This window comes from Nicotiana attenuata, chromosome 6, assembly GCF_001879085.1.
Source record: "Nicotiana attenuata strain UT chromosome 6, NIATTr2, whole genome shotgun sequence".
Classification (NCBI taxonomy): Eukaryota; Viridiplantae; Streptophyta; class Magnoliopsida; order Solanales; family Solanaceae; genus Nicotiana; species Nicotiana attenuata.
The window spans coordinates 47,790,867-47,803,631 of NC_031994.1; the positions used below are offsets into that span (position 1 = coordinate 47,790,867).

Genomic DNA, 12,765 nt, shown 5'->3' on the forward strand with positions numbered 1-12,765 from the left:
TCTAATTTAGGATTAACATCATTTGTCGATTTCATCATTATAATCCATAAAAATTTTAAAATTCCTGAAATTTGCTAGTGGTCAAATTTTTTTGTATGTATTTAAAATTGATATTTTTCTATACTGAAGAGCTATTCAAATATTAATAGTATATTAAAAGTAATTCAAACTAATAATTGGCCGCTCAAAACAATATTTTCTTTTGAAAAAATATTATTGTTGACCACCTAAAACTTTTTGAGTTCGTTATTAATTAAGCAAAAGAAGAACTATTGTCATATTACATGCATGTCAAAAATCTAAATTCTAGTTGATATGGAAGGGTAAATGAGCAATCTAGGGTTAGGAAATGGAGATTATAATTAATAGTTTTTTAGTTTTTATTTTTTTAAAATATTTAATAGTTAATTAATTTGAATTTAACTAATTTTTGCCCGTGGGCAGGCCTAAGCCCAGCCTCGATCAAACCTCAAGGGCCAGCAGACTGACTTGGGCCGGGCTTATAAGCCTCAATTTTAAATTGGTTCAAAAATCTTAATCAACCCTAACCAAATAGCGGGCTGGATTGGACTGGCCCCATGGGCGAAGCCCCTTTTTACGACTCTAATTACTAATCTCCAACCTCAACTAGACTCTTGTTTGTTCTCCACGCTCCATTTATTTTGGCCAGCTCGATGATCCTAATTATTAAAGGGAATCTACAAACTTAAGTCGACCACACTTTGTTGCCGACTGCTAGATTTTTTTATTTTTGTTAATTTGGCTAGTCTTATTTGAAATACAGAACAAAGCCAACTCATATTTGGTCTTCTATCCTCTAGAGTATTTTACGGTTCTGTCCTTCCCAATTTTGTGATTTGTTCCACGAATTACTTGTGACAGAGACACACAAATCGACAGCATTTTTTTTTGTATACAATTATTTCCCGTATCATTCTTTTACAGCAAGACTTATGAAATAAGTATATAATTTCTAGTAATAACTGCCATACCATTAAATATTGAATTTGGCTAACCAATACCTTCTCAAGCCTTAAAGGTAAATAACTTTTTACTGAATTGTAAGCATAACTTTCTAACTATTGACAGTGAGTTGTCAACCTAAAACTTCTCACTTGATGATGGCTTAAGTTCAATCTTGGTTCTTCTTCTCTCTTTCTTTTAGGCAGAGACAAGGTAGATATTGCTTTGGCAGACACCACCTTTCTAACAAGTGATTTCCACAGTGCATCATCACCCCTTTGTTGCAATTTCAGTTCGAATTGTCTGTAATGGGGAAAAACTGGATCTATTAATATATTCACCGATTATCAACTACATAACAAAAGAAAGAATGATCATTGTACCAGTTCAAGAAATAGACCCTACTCATAAAGAAGGCAAATAAAGTTATTTTGAAGCTGATATTTTTGTGACCCTTTCGACTTTGTCCAATCTACGTGTTAAAAGGTTATTAGTCTGTGAAGATATTTTCTCTAAGACGAACAGGATAAATAGAGACATTTCAACTAGAAAAAATCCAATGGAATATGTCAAAAAGGTCATGAAGCCCTGCTGCTTTCTAAGATTAATTTTGGATGGGTCGTTCTCAATTAAGAATTCACAACCTCAACGATCAGCATTAAGAAATCACAGTGAAATTTGAAATAAATTTCATGATTAGACATGACATTGAGCAAAATCATGACGTCAACCAATACTTTTGCACTTAAGCCACAATAGTATATGGTGGTATGGCACTGATAAACATTCCTAGGAATGACTATATCATAAATAGAAGAATCAATTGTTACGGACGAAGTAAAAATATCTGAGGAACTAAAGAAGAAATGAACAAGTCAACAACAGCAAAGTGATCAGTACAAGAATAGATCTATAAACTAGTTAGTAGTGATTACCTGCAAAGAGGAACTCGACAATGTTGAGGTTGGTCACAAACAGATGCGTGTAATCTTAGGAGCTGCCACATCCGCTTGCATCTCAAACAACCTCCATTCGCCCTTGTCTTACAGTTAGCAAAATGTCGGATCAGAAGCTGGAGGCCTTGGCATGTATCAAAATTGCTACATGGAAGCCTCTCATGGCTAGATTCCATGTCATAAGGCCCCACGCTTGTACATCCTTCGGTGCATATGTGCTCCAAACAAACCATCGCTTCACTTAGTTGTAAATATAAGCTCTGCTCACGCCTGTGTCTTCTCCTCCTCTTCTTCCGCTAAAATGATAAATTACCAATGAAAATCACTAATCACATCAATTAATGATAAAGAAATGCAAACAAATGCCATGTCAAGATCGCATGACAGCGCGCTTATTCCTATTGTTCCACAATCAATTGACAAACTTCAATATTCCATTGAGAATTCCAGGGTCCAAATTCGAGATAGACTTAAAATCACAATTGTCAATGAGCTACATGCAGGGGTATATGCCAATGATTTTGTAGTTACTAGCTACGTACCGAATCAGCCTCATCCATGAACCGTAGAATTTCAAGCTCAAGACAAGGATCATGATCTTGAAGGAACTTCCAGCCCTCAGTCTCCTCAACTTTCCTGAAATTGCTTGACAAAAATTTCATGCACTTGAGGTAGAGATCAGGTGCATCACATAGCCTTGCTAGTTGAAGCACATCCACTGCATTTTCAGTCGTCAATCGCTCGGCCATTCCCTTAGTGCATCTCTGCTTCAGCTGTGGTACCAAGTACACATGAGAAAGTGCTAGCAGATGAATCCCATGTTTCTCTATCTGCTCCTCAGTGCACCTGAACACAATGATAACATGGTCGTTTTAGACATCCATATGTTTTATTTATGTGTGTTTAATAGAAAATATTATATGCATACTGACGGAAACCTTTACATTTACTTAAAAGACAACAATAAGTAATTATTAAATGTAAGTACATCGCAGTAATATGTTACTATGATAATACCAAAAATCTTTCTATTACTAGTGTATAGGATGAAAATCCTCTTTAAAATTTTTGTTGTACACTCCAATAACACCGGAAGACGCGGTGTAGCCGGTGCTGGACAGAGTACTAATAAAAATTAAAGAAATATGTATGATTAAAGAATGTAAGAGGCAGTCAATGAGCCACTTGTAAGACAATTAAGATATGGGCGGCCAAATTTTGCTTTGAGGCCCAATTACCTATCTTCTAACAAGGAATAAACAAAGATTTAGCCCCCGTTTGACCATAAAATTGGGAGCTTTTTTTATAAATTTTGTTTTTAAATATTTGTTTATTGATTTTAATCATTTTGGTAGATTTTTAAAACAAAATCTTCAAGTCCCATAAACAGCTCTAGAGTAGTTTTTGAAGTTTTCTATTCACAAAATTTCAAATTCTTTTCAAGTAAACTGCATTTTCGAACACAATTTCAACTTTCATAAATTATTTTTTATCTTATCTTCAAAAACTCATTTTTTCAAGTTTCAACCATTATCTACTACAAACGCTAGCTTAATCCCAAATGAATCTACTTCCTGTCATATTCAGTATATTCAATTCCAACAAATCAGGGTTGGACTTTGACAAATGACAAGACTAACATGTCATGAAAACCGACAAAATTTTAAAATAAATAAACAAAGAAAACAAACGGATTTGCATGTATTTGAAAACTCACTTGAAGAAATAGAGAAATCGGACGAAAACGGAAACGGCGTCGCAGGGAACGCCGAGAACCCGTATCGTTTTCTCAGAGCTCCTCCGCTTTTGCGGTCGAACTAGTATGCTCTCCAGCACCGTCGACGCAGCAGCCTACAATAATGTTTCGTAGAGATCAGTACTTTCAAATTGCAAAATAGAGTGATTTTGGAAATTAACTTTTGGATTAATTCACATTTGAAGAATTGGATTTTTCCTAGGACCCACTCCCAGTTTTGACATGGAAGTAGATGGTCTTTTTCATGTTAGCCAAGAAGCATTCCCATTTTTTTTTCTTTTTAGGAAAATGAAGAATTAATCGATTCATACCTACTTGGCAGAATAGCCTAAATGACATTTATACTTGTGCCACTTTGTCATGCCGGTCCCCAAACTTATTATTTTGCCAATTGAACACTTATACTAGTTCAAATCGTATATTCTAAATCCTTTGACCATTGACCGAGCTTATGTGGCATTGACATATCTGAGGTGGACAAATTATGTGTAACACACGCATGTGAAGAGAGTGATACTAGTGATTTTTTTATTAAAAATGAATTAAACTAAAATCAGGCACAAAATTGGGCCGAAAATCCCACCTTTCTTCTCGCCCTTAATTCATCTTTCCCCTCCGCACTACTGTAAACAATGGATGAGCCTTCAAAGGCTTGTTTTGGTTATTGTTGCTGTGTTTCACTATTTGAATCTTTCTTCGGATTTTGAAAAGGAGATTCAAAGGCTTGTTTGTTGAGAATTTTCGAAATTCCATTGCAGGTCTTGCGAAGAACAAATCTAGTGTTTGAAATCTAGTACTAAAACTCAGCTGGGTATTGAAATTAAGACTTGAAAATGCGATAAACATTTGTGTTTGAGGATCTAAACCGGAGGGACAAGCAGAGACGCCATTAAAGCTCGCTTGAAGCTTCTGGGTATGTATGGTTCGAAGATTTCAATTTTAAGGCTCTCTATGTTTCTGATTCCCCCTCTTTGGTCCATCTCTATGAGGCATCTCGTCGCCCTTGTGGGATTATGTCTAAAGCCCAATGCAGCTTAGTTGTGGACTGTGGATTTTCATTACTCATGCCTCACCCGTGTTTCACAATTTCACATTGAATTACGGAGTGAAAAGGCTTGATCTTGGTGGGAAAGCTTTGAGCACTTTCATGAGGATTAGTGAGTTTACTGGAGCGTTAATTTGATGGACGAGAATTTCCTTATGGATGATGTAAAAGAGAAACTCTGCTTTGTGTTGCTATAGACTTGCAGATTCCTAGGGTTTTCTAAAAGATCCTATTTTTAGATAGTCTATTTTCCTATGTGGCACTAGTAATGACGTGGTATCCTACGTGTAGGAGATTGTATTACACGCACTGGTAACCTCATGTCATAAGTGTTTATTATATACGATTTGAACTAGTATAAGTGTTCAATTGGCAAAGTGATAAGTTTGGGGATCGGCATGACAAAGTGGCACAAATATAAGTGTCATTTAGGCTATTCTGCCTACCTACTTCACAAAAGTGCTACTCCCTAGTTCTAATTTCTAACACTATTTCCTTATTAATCTCTTTAAAAGAGAATGAAACATACCCATATTTAGAAACAATTTAAACCTTTTATTATCACACAAATGTTGAGACATGTAAAATAATACTCCCTCCGTTTCATATTAAATGAGGTAGTTTGACTCGGCACAAGTTTAAGAAAAGAGGGAAAGACTTTTGAACTTGTGGTGCAAAATGAAGCACATATATTTTGTGTGGCTATAAATCATTGCATAAAGGTAAATTGTTTCCAAATAGGGTAAGAGGTCATTCTTTTTGGCACAGACTAAAAAGGAAATATGTTCATATAAATTGAAACGGATGGAGTAAGACTTTTGAAACTTGTGGTCTTAAAGTAAAAAGTTTGTGGGGCCATGACATTTGTGTACTTCTCATTATGGGTAAATGGGTAAAATGAAAGAGTTTGAAGTTGAATTAATTCCAAATTTAGAAATGTGTCATTTGTTGGAACAGACTAAAAAGAAAAGTATCCCATTTAATATGAAGGAAACGGAGGGAGTAGGATTTTCAAAAGTGTCTTTTAAAATTCATACCAAGTCAACTATATATGTAAATCAAAATGGAGAGAGTTATGAATTGTTACATAGAAGGAATGAAAGGAGAAAGGCAAAGAGAAGCTATGGTCAGCATTACCAGAATGGTGGAATGTGCCGGTATGCGGACGCCGCCGGAGGTGATGATCTGGACATCGGCTTCAACTATTTCATTTTCACCGTAAAGTCCCTTGACATCGCTAGCAAAGTAATTATTCGGTGACATGATGACAGAGTTATTGGAGTTGAGTTTGGTTTTTGATCAATTGATCTGCGTAAGACAGAGTGAATAATGATTTCAGAGAGTACTCTTTATGTGTACTTAGATTTTGGTGAGAGCATTTTGGCACCGTTCCTGTATTTATAAGCAACTGAGCTGCTGCCGACCAAAAAGTCATAGGGCGGCACAACATAGCATGAAAGAAACAACTTGGAACCACAAAATAAATTTATATAAAGCATGATATTTAAATATAGCCCCTACCATATTACTATTATTTTTTTCTGAATTTCCTTTTTTTTTCCTGTAAATATAAGCGTGGATTAGTTTAATCCACAGTGATTCACGCCTGCATATGGGTAACTTTGTCAGCTACAGAAAAATATCTACTAGTGTTTTTCGCTTAGATTTTTTTGATTCTCTTTGCACTTATTGACCAAACAAATATAGAATTATTTGTCTTAATTAATTTATATGAAAAGTTATTGTGCTTACTGCTTACCATTTTCCTTGAGAAACTTATCCAAATTTCATACTCCTTTTTTTCTTCAAAATTAAATGAATATGAAGTATCAGGGCCAAATTATTTAATTTTTGAATCTTAATTCAGAGATTAATTTCTTATTTTTCTTAAAGTAAGATGTTTACATTTAGAAATTATACAAAAAATACTATAAGTCCAGATTTTTTCTAATAAAAAATTCATAAAAATAGTTACATGCCGAAAAAGTTAATTTGACTTCTAATTATTAGTGATGTTATGAAAAGTGTATAGTATATAGATGGATCTTTTTAATTAATGGTAGTAAGAATACATTAAAATAACAGCCAAAGAGTCAAGTTAATATAAAGTATTAAATATCACATCAAAATTGAAAGCTAAATACTTAAGTGAATTTGAACTTTAAGAAATTGTTAAAATTATATAGAGTATTGCTATTAATGGAATTGTGTTGAATATCTACAAATGTAATTTTTCAAGATCTATAAATATCTGAAAATTAAAAAGGTGTCATATAAAATAAATAGGAAACCAATATTTTTTATAAAAAAAATGTGATTTTTTATTGAATCGAGATTGGTTCCACCATTCACGGATTTTTATTTCTGGGTCCATGTTAATTGTGGATAAACCACCACGTCAACAACAAGTAAGACCAACAAGCTGACATGTCATCCTAATCTTTCTCCTAAAGTAGTTGGCATTAGACTGTGTTTTACTCAAAATATACTAATTACTTTGTAAGCGAAAACAATCAAAATGAATCAAAGGTAAATCGTAATCGAATATAATTAGACCTAGAAATATGTATTATGCTTCTGATTGTTTCAACAACTTGGATATTCGAGAGAGTAAGAGAAAGCTTGTTTAGAGAGAGAGAGAAAAATAGAAAGAAAAAAAGATAGCTTATTATTGAAAGATCTCTCCCCTTTACAACAGTGGGATTCTCCTTAATATAACAAGAGAACCCCCTCAAAAATAATAAAATAATACAGGGATAGGTCACGTGCTTTCGAGGAGACGACGAGACCTAAGGGCACGCTTTCGCTCTGACATTCTTAGGTCGTCCCCTCTACTTCGGCTATTGCTTAGTCGTGGGTCGTTGCTACCATAGTGGGCAGAATTCGACCCCATACAGATAGTCCCTCCGTTCGTTGGTGACGTAACGAAGTGCGTCGCCGATGGACGGAACCATGATCCTTGTACTAGGAAAATTTTGACCATATTTGGAGACGACGACGTGAGGGGGGCGATCATTTGAATTTGTTGATCTATTGGCGCGCAATCCCTTCCCTGAGATGACGTCACCATATGCAGGCGTCATCATTACGCGTGTTCCCGAGGAAGTACAAAAGGTGTTCTGATGCTTGGTTTCCCGCGCCTGTTTGGGGTTTTGCCTCTTCGATTTCAACGCTACCCTAACCCTATAAATAGGGAAAGGGTTCAAATTAATCTAACTTTAGATCATCTGCAAACGTTTTCCAACTATTTCAAGAGCTTCCTTTTTACGAAAAATCACCGCTTCCCTGAAAGTACACTTGTGGTTGCGTAGTACATCACTCCTTAATCGGAAACCATGACAAAACCTAAACGGGATAACGCTCCGGGGGCTCGTAATAATAAATCATCTGACATACCGCCTCCATCCGGCGGTAATAAGGGAGAGAAAGAGGAGGATCTCACCCCTCTTACCGTAGGTAACGTGCTCCCGAAGCAACTCCTTATTAGGAGGGACTTTCAACGGGATTCTCCCGAACAACCTTGGGAGAAATCTGAGTTAAAACAAACTGATTTAGATACTCTTCGTGCGTCGTATGATATACCCGCTCACGTGGAGATGGTTTTAGCAGGAGCGGACTACGCGAACACCCATAGACCGGGATATTGTGCGTTTTATGAATATCCCTTTTTGATGAGCTACGGCCTCGCCATTTTTCCATTGGCGGAAGAACTCTGCCGTTACTACAACATGTGTCCCGCCCAACTTACTCCGTATACCCTAAAGGTATGTAGGGTAATGTCTACATACGCGGAGTTGGTCGGGCTGGAGGTCTCCGCCCACCACCTATTGCAGCTATTCAACACCAGCTACCTGAGGGGCACCATGCTGCATCTAAAGAATCGTGGCTCGAAGGGGTTGGTTGTGCAAACCGATGATCGGGCTAACCGGGGCTGTTGGCATAGATACTTCTTTATCAAGACGGAGCACCTGGTGTCTATCCCTGTCGGATTCCCTGAGAGGTGGAATTCGAGACGTAAGTATTACTATCCGTCGAGTCGTTTATAGTACGTGACTTTAGCGGTTCCGATTATACCATCCTTATGATTTTTCTGTTATTTTGCAGCAATAGCTCACGTCCCCCGGTTCATAACCGATATTAAGCAGTGGGTGTCCGGTTTGCTGCCTCTCGCGGAAGAGACCCGTACTTGGGCTGAATTCATTGAACGTTACGGTCACGCGAGCCCTTCAGGTATTTCTTCGATTTTAATTAGTCGCTTTCACAAACTTCGTCAGCTAAATCACTTTTGTTGCCAGGTCGAAGTGCTCATAAGAGGAGGGCGACGGCATCCGCCTCCTCCCGATTAGATGTTGGTCAGAATACGCAGGAAGTACTTTGTGCTTCTGTCAGGGAAGGGGTAACCGTAGCCTCTTTACAAGAGGCTGCTCCTGCGGAGGTGGCTACAAATGAGGCGAGGCCGTCGACATTGTCTCCGCAACCTGCGGATGAGCCTTCCGAGGGCGAGGAGCCTGAGGAGAGAAAAAGGAGGAGGCTCGTGATGGGTAAGGCGGTGGCGACTGGAGATGAAGAGGGTGACGTGCCTCGCCAAACAACTAGGCCCGTCTTTATGGCCGACGCCATGCGTTCGGGGAGGTCGGCCAACCAGATAAGTGCTAATGTTGGCACCAGCTCGGCTCGTGTTGCCGAGGGTAGCTCATCGCCCCTTGTTGGTGGCGACGCTGGGGGACCAACTGCTGAGGCCGCTGATGATAGGCTATAATTACGTATTTTAGTCGATTATTACACTCTAATTTACAGCACTTTAATTGAGTTTGAGCTTTAATCGCTAGTGTTTTGCACTAATTGTATGTTTTATGCCTTGTAGGAGTGATTCCGAGCTATATAGATGTTATGTAATGAATTCAAGTGATTTGGAGCTTTAAAGTTTGAGTAAAAGTTCAAGGAATTAAGCCGGGATCGTGTTTGGGGGTCAACGGATGATAGTTAGAGCGAACGAAGACTCCAGTAGGCAGATTGCGCACTGTCTAGTAAAATAGACATAACTTTTAGCTCAAAACTCCATTTTGGCTCTACAATATATGGTTTGAAATCTGACTCAAAGGGCTACAACTTTCATGTTTTATGTTTTTCCAAATTCGGAACGGAACAGGGTGAAAAGTGCGCGCCCAGATGCGCGGCCGCGCTAGTTTTAGCGCGCCCAGAAACAGAAAGTCAGCCAATTAGAGCGCCCAGATGCGCGGTCAAATGCGCTACAGCGCTAGTTAAGCCCGGGAAAAGTGTCATTTTTTACATTGGAGAAGGTATAATTGTTTGGGCCTAACCCTACTTGGTATATATACATAGGAGAACATTTTTGAGAGCAATTCTTGACCAAGGAAGAGCACAGAGCCGCCGTGGAGGCCGGGTTTCATCTTTTCTTCCACCAACTTAGTCTTTTTATGTTTCTTTTATGATTTGTTGTTTTGCTACCATGTCTATGTGGAGCTAAACTTCACGTTCTAGGGTTGTGGTTCTTTCATGACTATTGCTATTCGGATATTGATTTTGATTTCTTAGTTTACCATATTGGTTTATTTATTCAATCCTGCACTTAATTATTTGATTGCTTGATCACCAATTGAATACTATCTACGAATCTAGAGTTGAACTCGAAAGTTGGAATTCTAGATTGCATATAGGATTGAGTAGAGCAAGTTCTTGAACCCCGGGCTCGGGGAACGGATTCGCGGTTAGGATAGACATATACCTAATTGCCTTGCTTGGTTGATTTACAGGAATTATAAATGCGTTCTTGTTGATTCTAATTCCATAGACATATAGGCGTTAGGTTAGCTTGAATAGGCGAGTAAGAACTCGACAGATTCTTATGAGCAATATTAACCCTGTCAACCAATAAACTAGATAAATTGGTTAGTCAATTCAATTGAAGAATAGAATAGGAATGTTAGATAGCCCATAACCCTAGATCGTTTTCATTACATTGATATCATAAAAATCTGCTCTTTCCTCTGTTTAAAGTTCATTATTTGTTTTTATTTATTTTAATTAGTTTAGAATCAAATACTTCTTGGTTTAATTCTTGTATAGATAATTAGGATAGTCTAATTTAGTTAATAGTTGATCATAAGTCCTCGTGGGTTCGACATCCGACTTTTAGTCACTTTATTACTTGACGACCGCGTATACTTGCGTGTGCGTTTGGCCGCAATAGCCGCCCACGAGAATGTGGATGAGATGGTGGAAAACTCTGCACGCGTGGAGATGACAGCAGACGGATCTGGCCGCCGCATCGTGATTCCAGGGGCTTACAACTTGTTACAGCACAGCGAGCGGGCTGCACTGGAGATGGCCCTATTGTGTGCTGCCCCTGAGCGCGAGATGCTGCGCGTTGTCAGCGATGCGGAGCTGTCACGGAGGGTCGCTGGTATGGCGTTACAAGTAACTTCTCTGTTCTTCCATGTGTCGTGAAGTTGATTTTGATGCGTACTAACTTACATGCATGTATATATATACTTCTTTAGACCCTGGTTTTGGAAGCGGAGAGGAGGCGCCGTGAGGAGAAGAGAACGACCGTTTTTGATAAGATGGTGAAGAGGTATAAACGGTATCGCTCCAAGCATCAAGCGGCGGCGGATCTTTTCCGGCAAGATCCACAGTTCCAGGTGTTCCGGGAAGGCCTCGAACAGAGGGATGCACAATTGAGCCGCAGGGCGGCGGAGCTGGAGAAAATGGATGAGGAGTTGGTGAAGGCTGTGGTTCGTAATAGCGAGCTGGAATCACTCCTCAAACTGAGGGAGGAGGAGTTGGAGCTTAGCCGTGGAGTGGCGGCGGAGGTAGCCGATCTTCACCATAGGGTGGTGGCTTTGACAGCCGAGCTCGAAGCTAAGGCGGCTGAGATCGATGTCCTCAGGCGTACTGCCCCGCCGCGTCCCGGGGACGCGACCCAAGATGCGCACGAGATGTGGATATAAGCGGAGGCCAAATTGGACGTGTATAAAAAACTTCTTGTTGCGGGACGTGCCTCTGAGGAGGAAGTTCAGGAGCAGTGGCGCGAGGCTCGTACCGCTCGTGTAGCTTGTGGGTACAGCTCCGACTCTCCTGACCGAGAGGGCTACACTTTGGAGGACGTCAACCGGCTCGAGTTCGACCCATGGTTTAATGAGACTTACCGTCTCGGTGGCGATGGTCGAGAAGGAGAGCAAGCGGATGGCGATGGTAAATCTGGCGAGGCTCCTTAAGATTTGTATAGGTTTTGCCTTTTTTCTTTTTGGAATGTAATGGGAGTCCTCTATGGCACTAAATGTATATAATTTATGTCATAGTGAAAGAATTATACTTTTGTTGCTATTCTTTTGTGTTGTTCTTTGTTTATACATGGTTTGTCACCGTCGAGCGGGGTCGACGATCATTGGCGATGGCCTTTGGCCCATAAGATGTAACTTCAACTGTTATTGAAGTGTTATCTGTCGTCGTCGAGTGGGGTCAACGATCATTGGCGATGGCCTTTGGCCTAGAGGATGTAACTTCAACTGTCGTTGAAGTGTCATCCGTCGTCGTCGAGCGGGGTCGACAATCATTGGCGATGGCCTTTGGCCCATAGGATGTAACTTCAGCTGTCGTTGAAGTGTTATCCGTCGCCGTCGAGTGGGGTCGACGATCGTTGGCGATGGCCTTTGGCCCATAGGATGTAACTTCAACTGTCGTTGAAGCGTTATCCGTCGTCGTCGAGCAGGGTCGACGATCATTGGCGATGGCCTTTGGCCCATAGGATGTAACTTCAACTGTCGTTGAAGTGTTATCCGTCGTCGTCGAGTGGGTCGATGATACTTTGGCCCATAGGATGTAACTTCAACTGTCGTTGAAGTGTTATCCGTCGTCGTCGAGTGGGGTCGACGATCATTGGCGATGGCCTTTGGCCCATAGGATGTAACTTCATTTGTCGTTGAAGTGTTATCCGTCGTTGTTGAGTGGGGTCGACGAGCTTTGGCGATGGCCTTTGGCCCATAGGATGGAGCTGGTGGCCTTAGCCGCTTACATAATGGAGT

General features: G+C 39.7%; 1 protein-coding gene across 1 annotated transcript; it reads right to left on the reverse strand.

Annotated features, from left to right (window-relative positions):
• Nucleotides 894-6,174, reverse strand: LOC109226952 (BTB/POZ and TAZ domain-containing protein 1-like). The gene is made up of 5 exons (XM_019391899.1): nucleotides 5,858-6,174; nucleotides 3,637-3,770; nucleotides 2,462-2,765; nucleotides 1,899-2,215; nucleotides 894-1,266 (listed from the first exon to the last, which is right to left on the reverse strand). The coding sequence occupies exons 1-5, from the start codon at nucleotides 5,981-5,983 to the stop codon at nucleotides 1,080-1,082; spliced, it is 1,068 nt and encodes a 355-aa protein (XP_019247444.1). The 5' UTR covers nucleotides 5,984-6,174; the 3' UTR covers nucleotides 894-1,079.

Bases quoted from the DNA above. Each gene is read 5' to 3' on its own strand.
- LOC109226952 (XM_019391899.1), bottom strand. From the start codon at position 5,983: ATGTCACCGAATAATTACTTTGCTAGCGATGTCAAGGGACTTTACGGT. The intron at 3,771-5,857 runs GTAATGCTGACC...ACATTATTGTAG, and splicing joins CGGCACATTCCACCATTCTG to GCTGCTGCGTCGACGGTGCT. The intron at 1,267-1,898 runs GTAATCACTACT...TCCCCATTACAG, and splicing joins TGTCGAGTTCCTCTTTGCAG to ACAATTCGAACTGAAATTGC.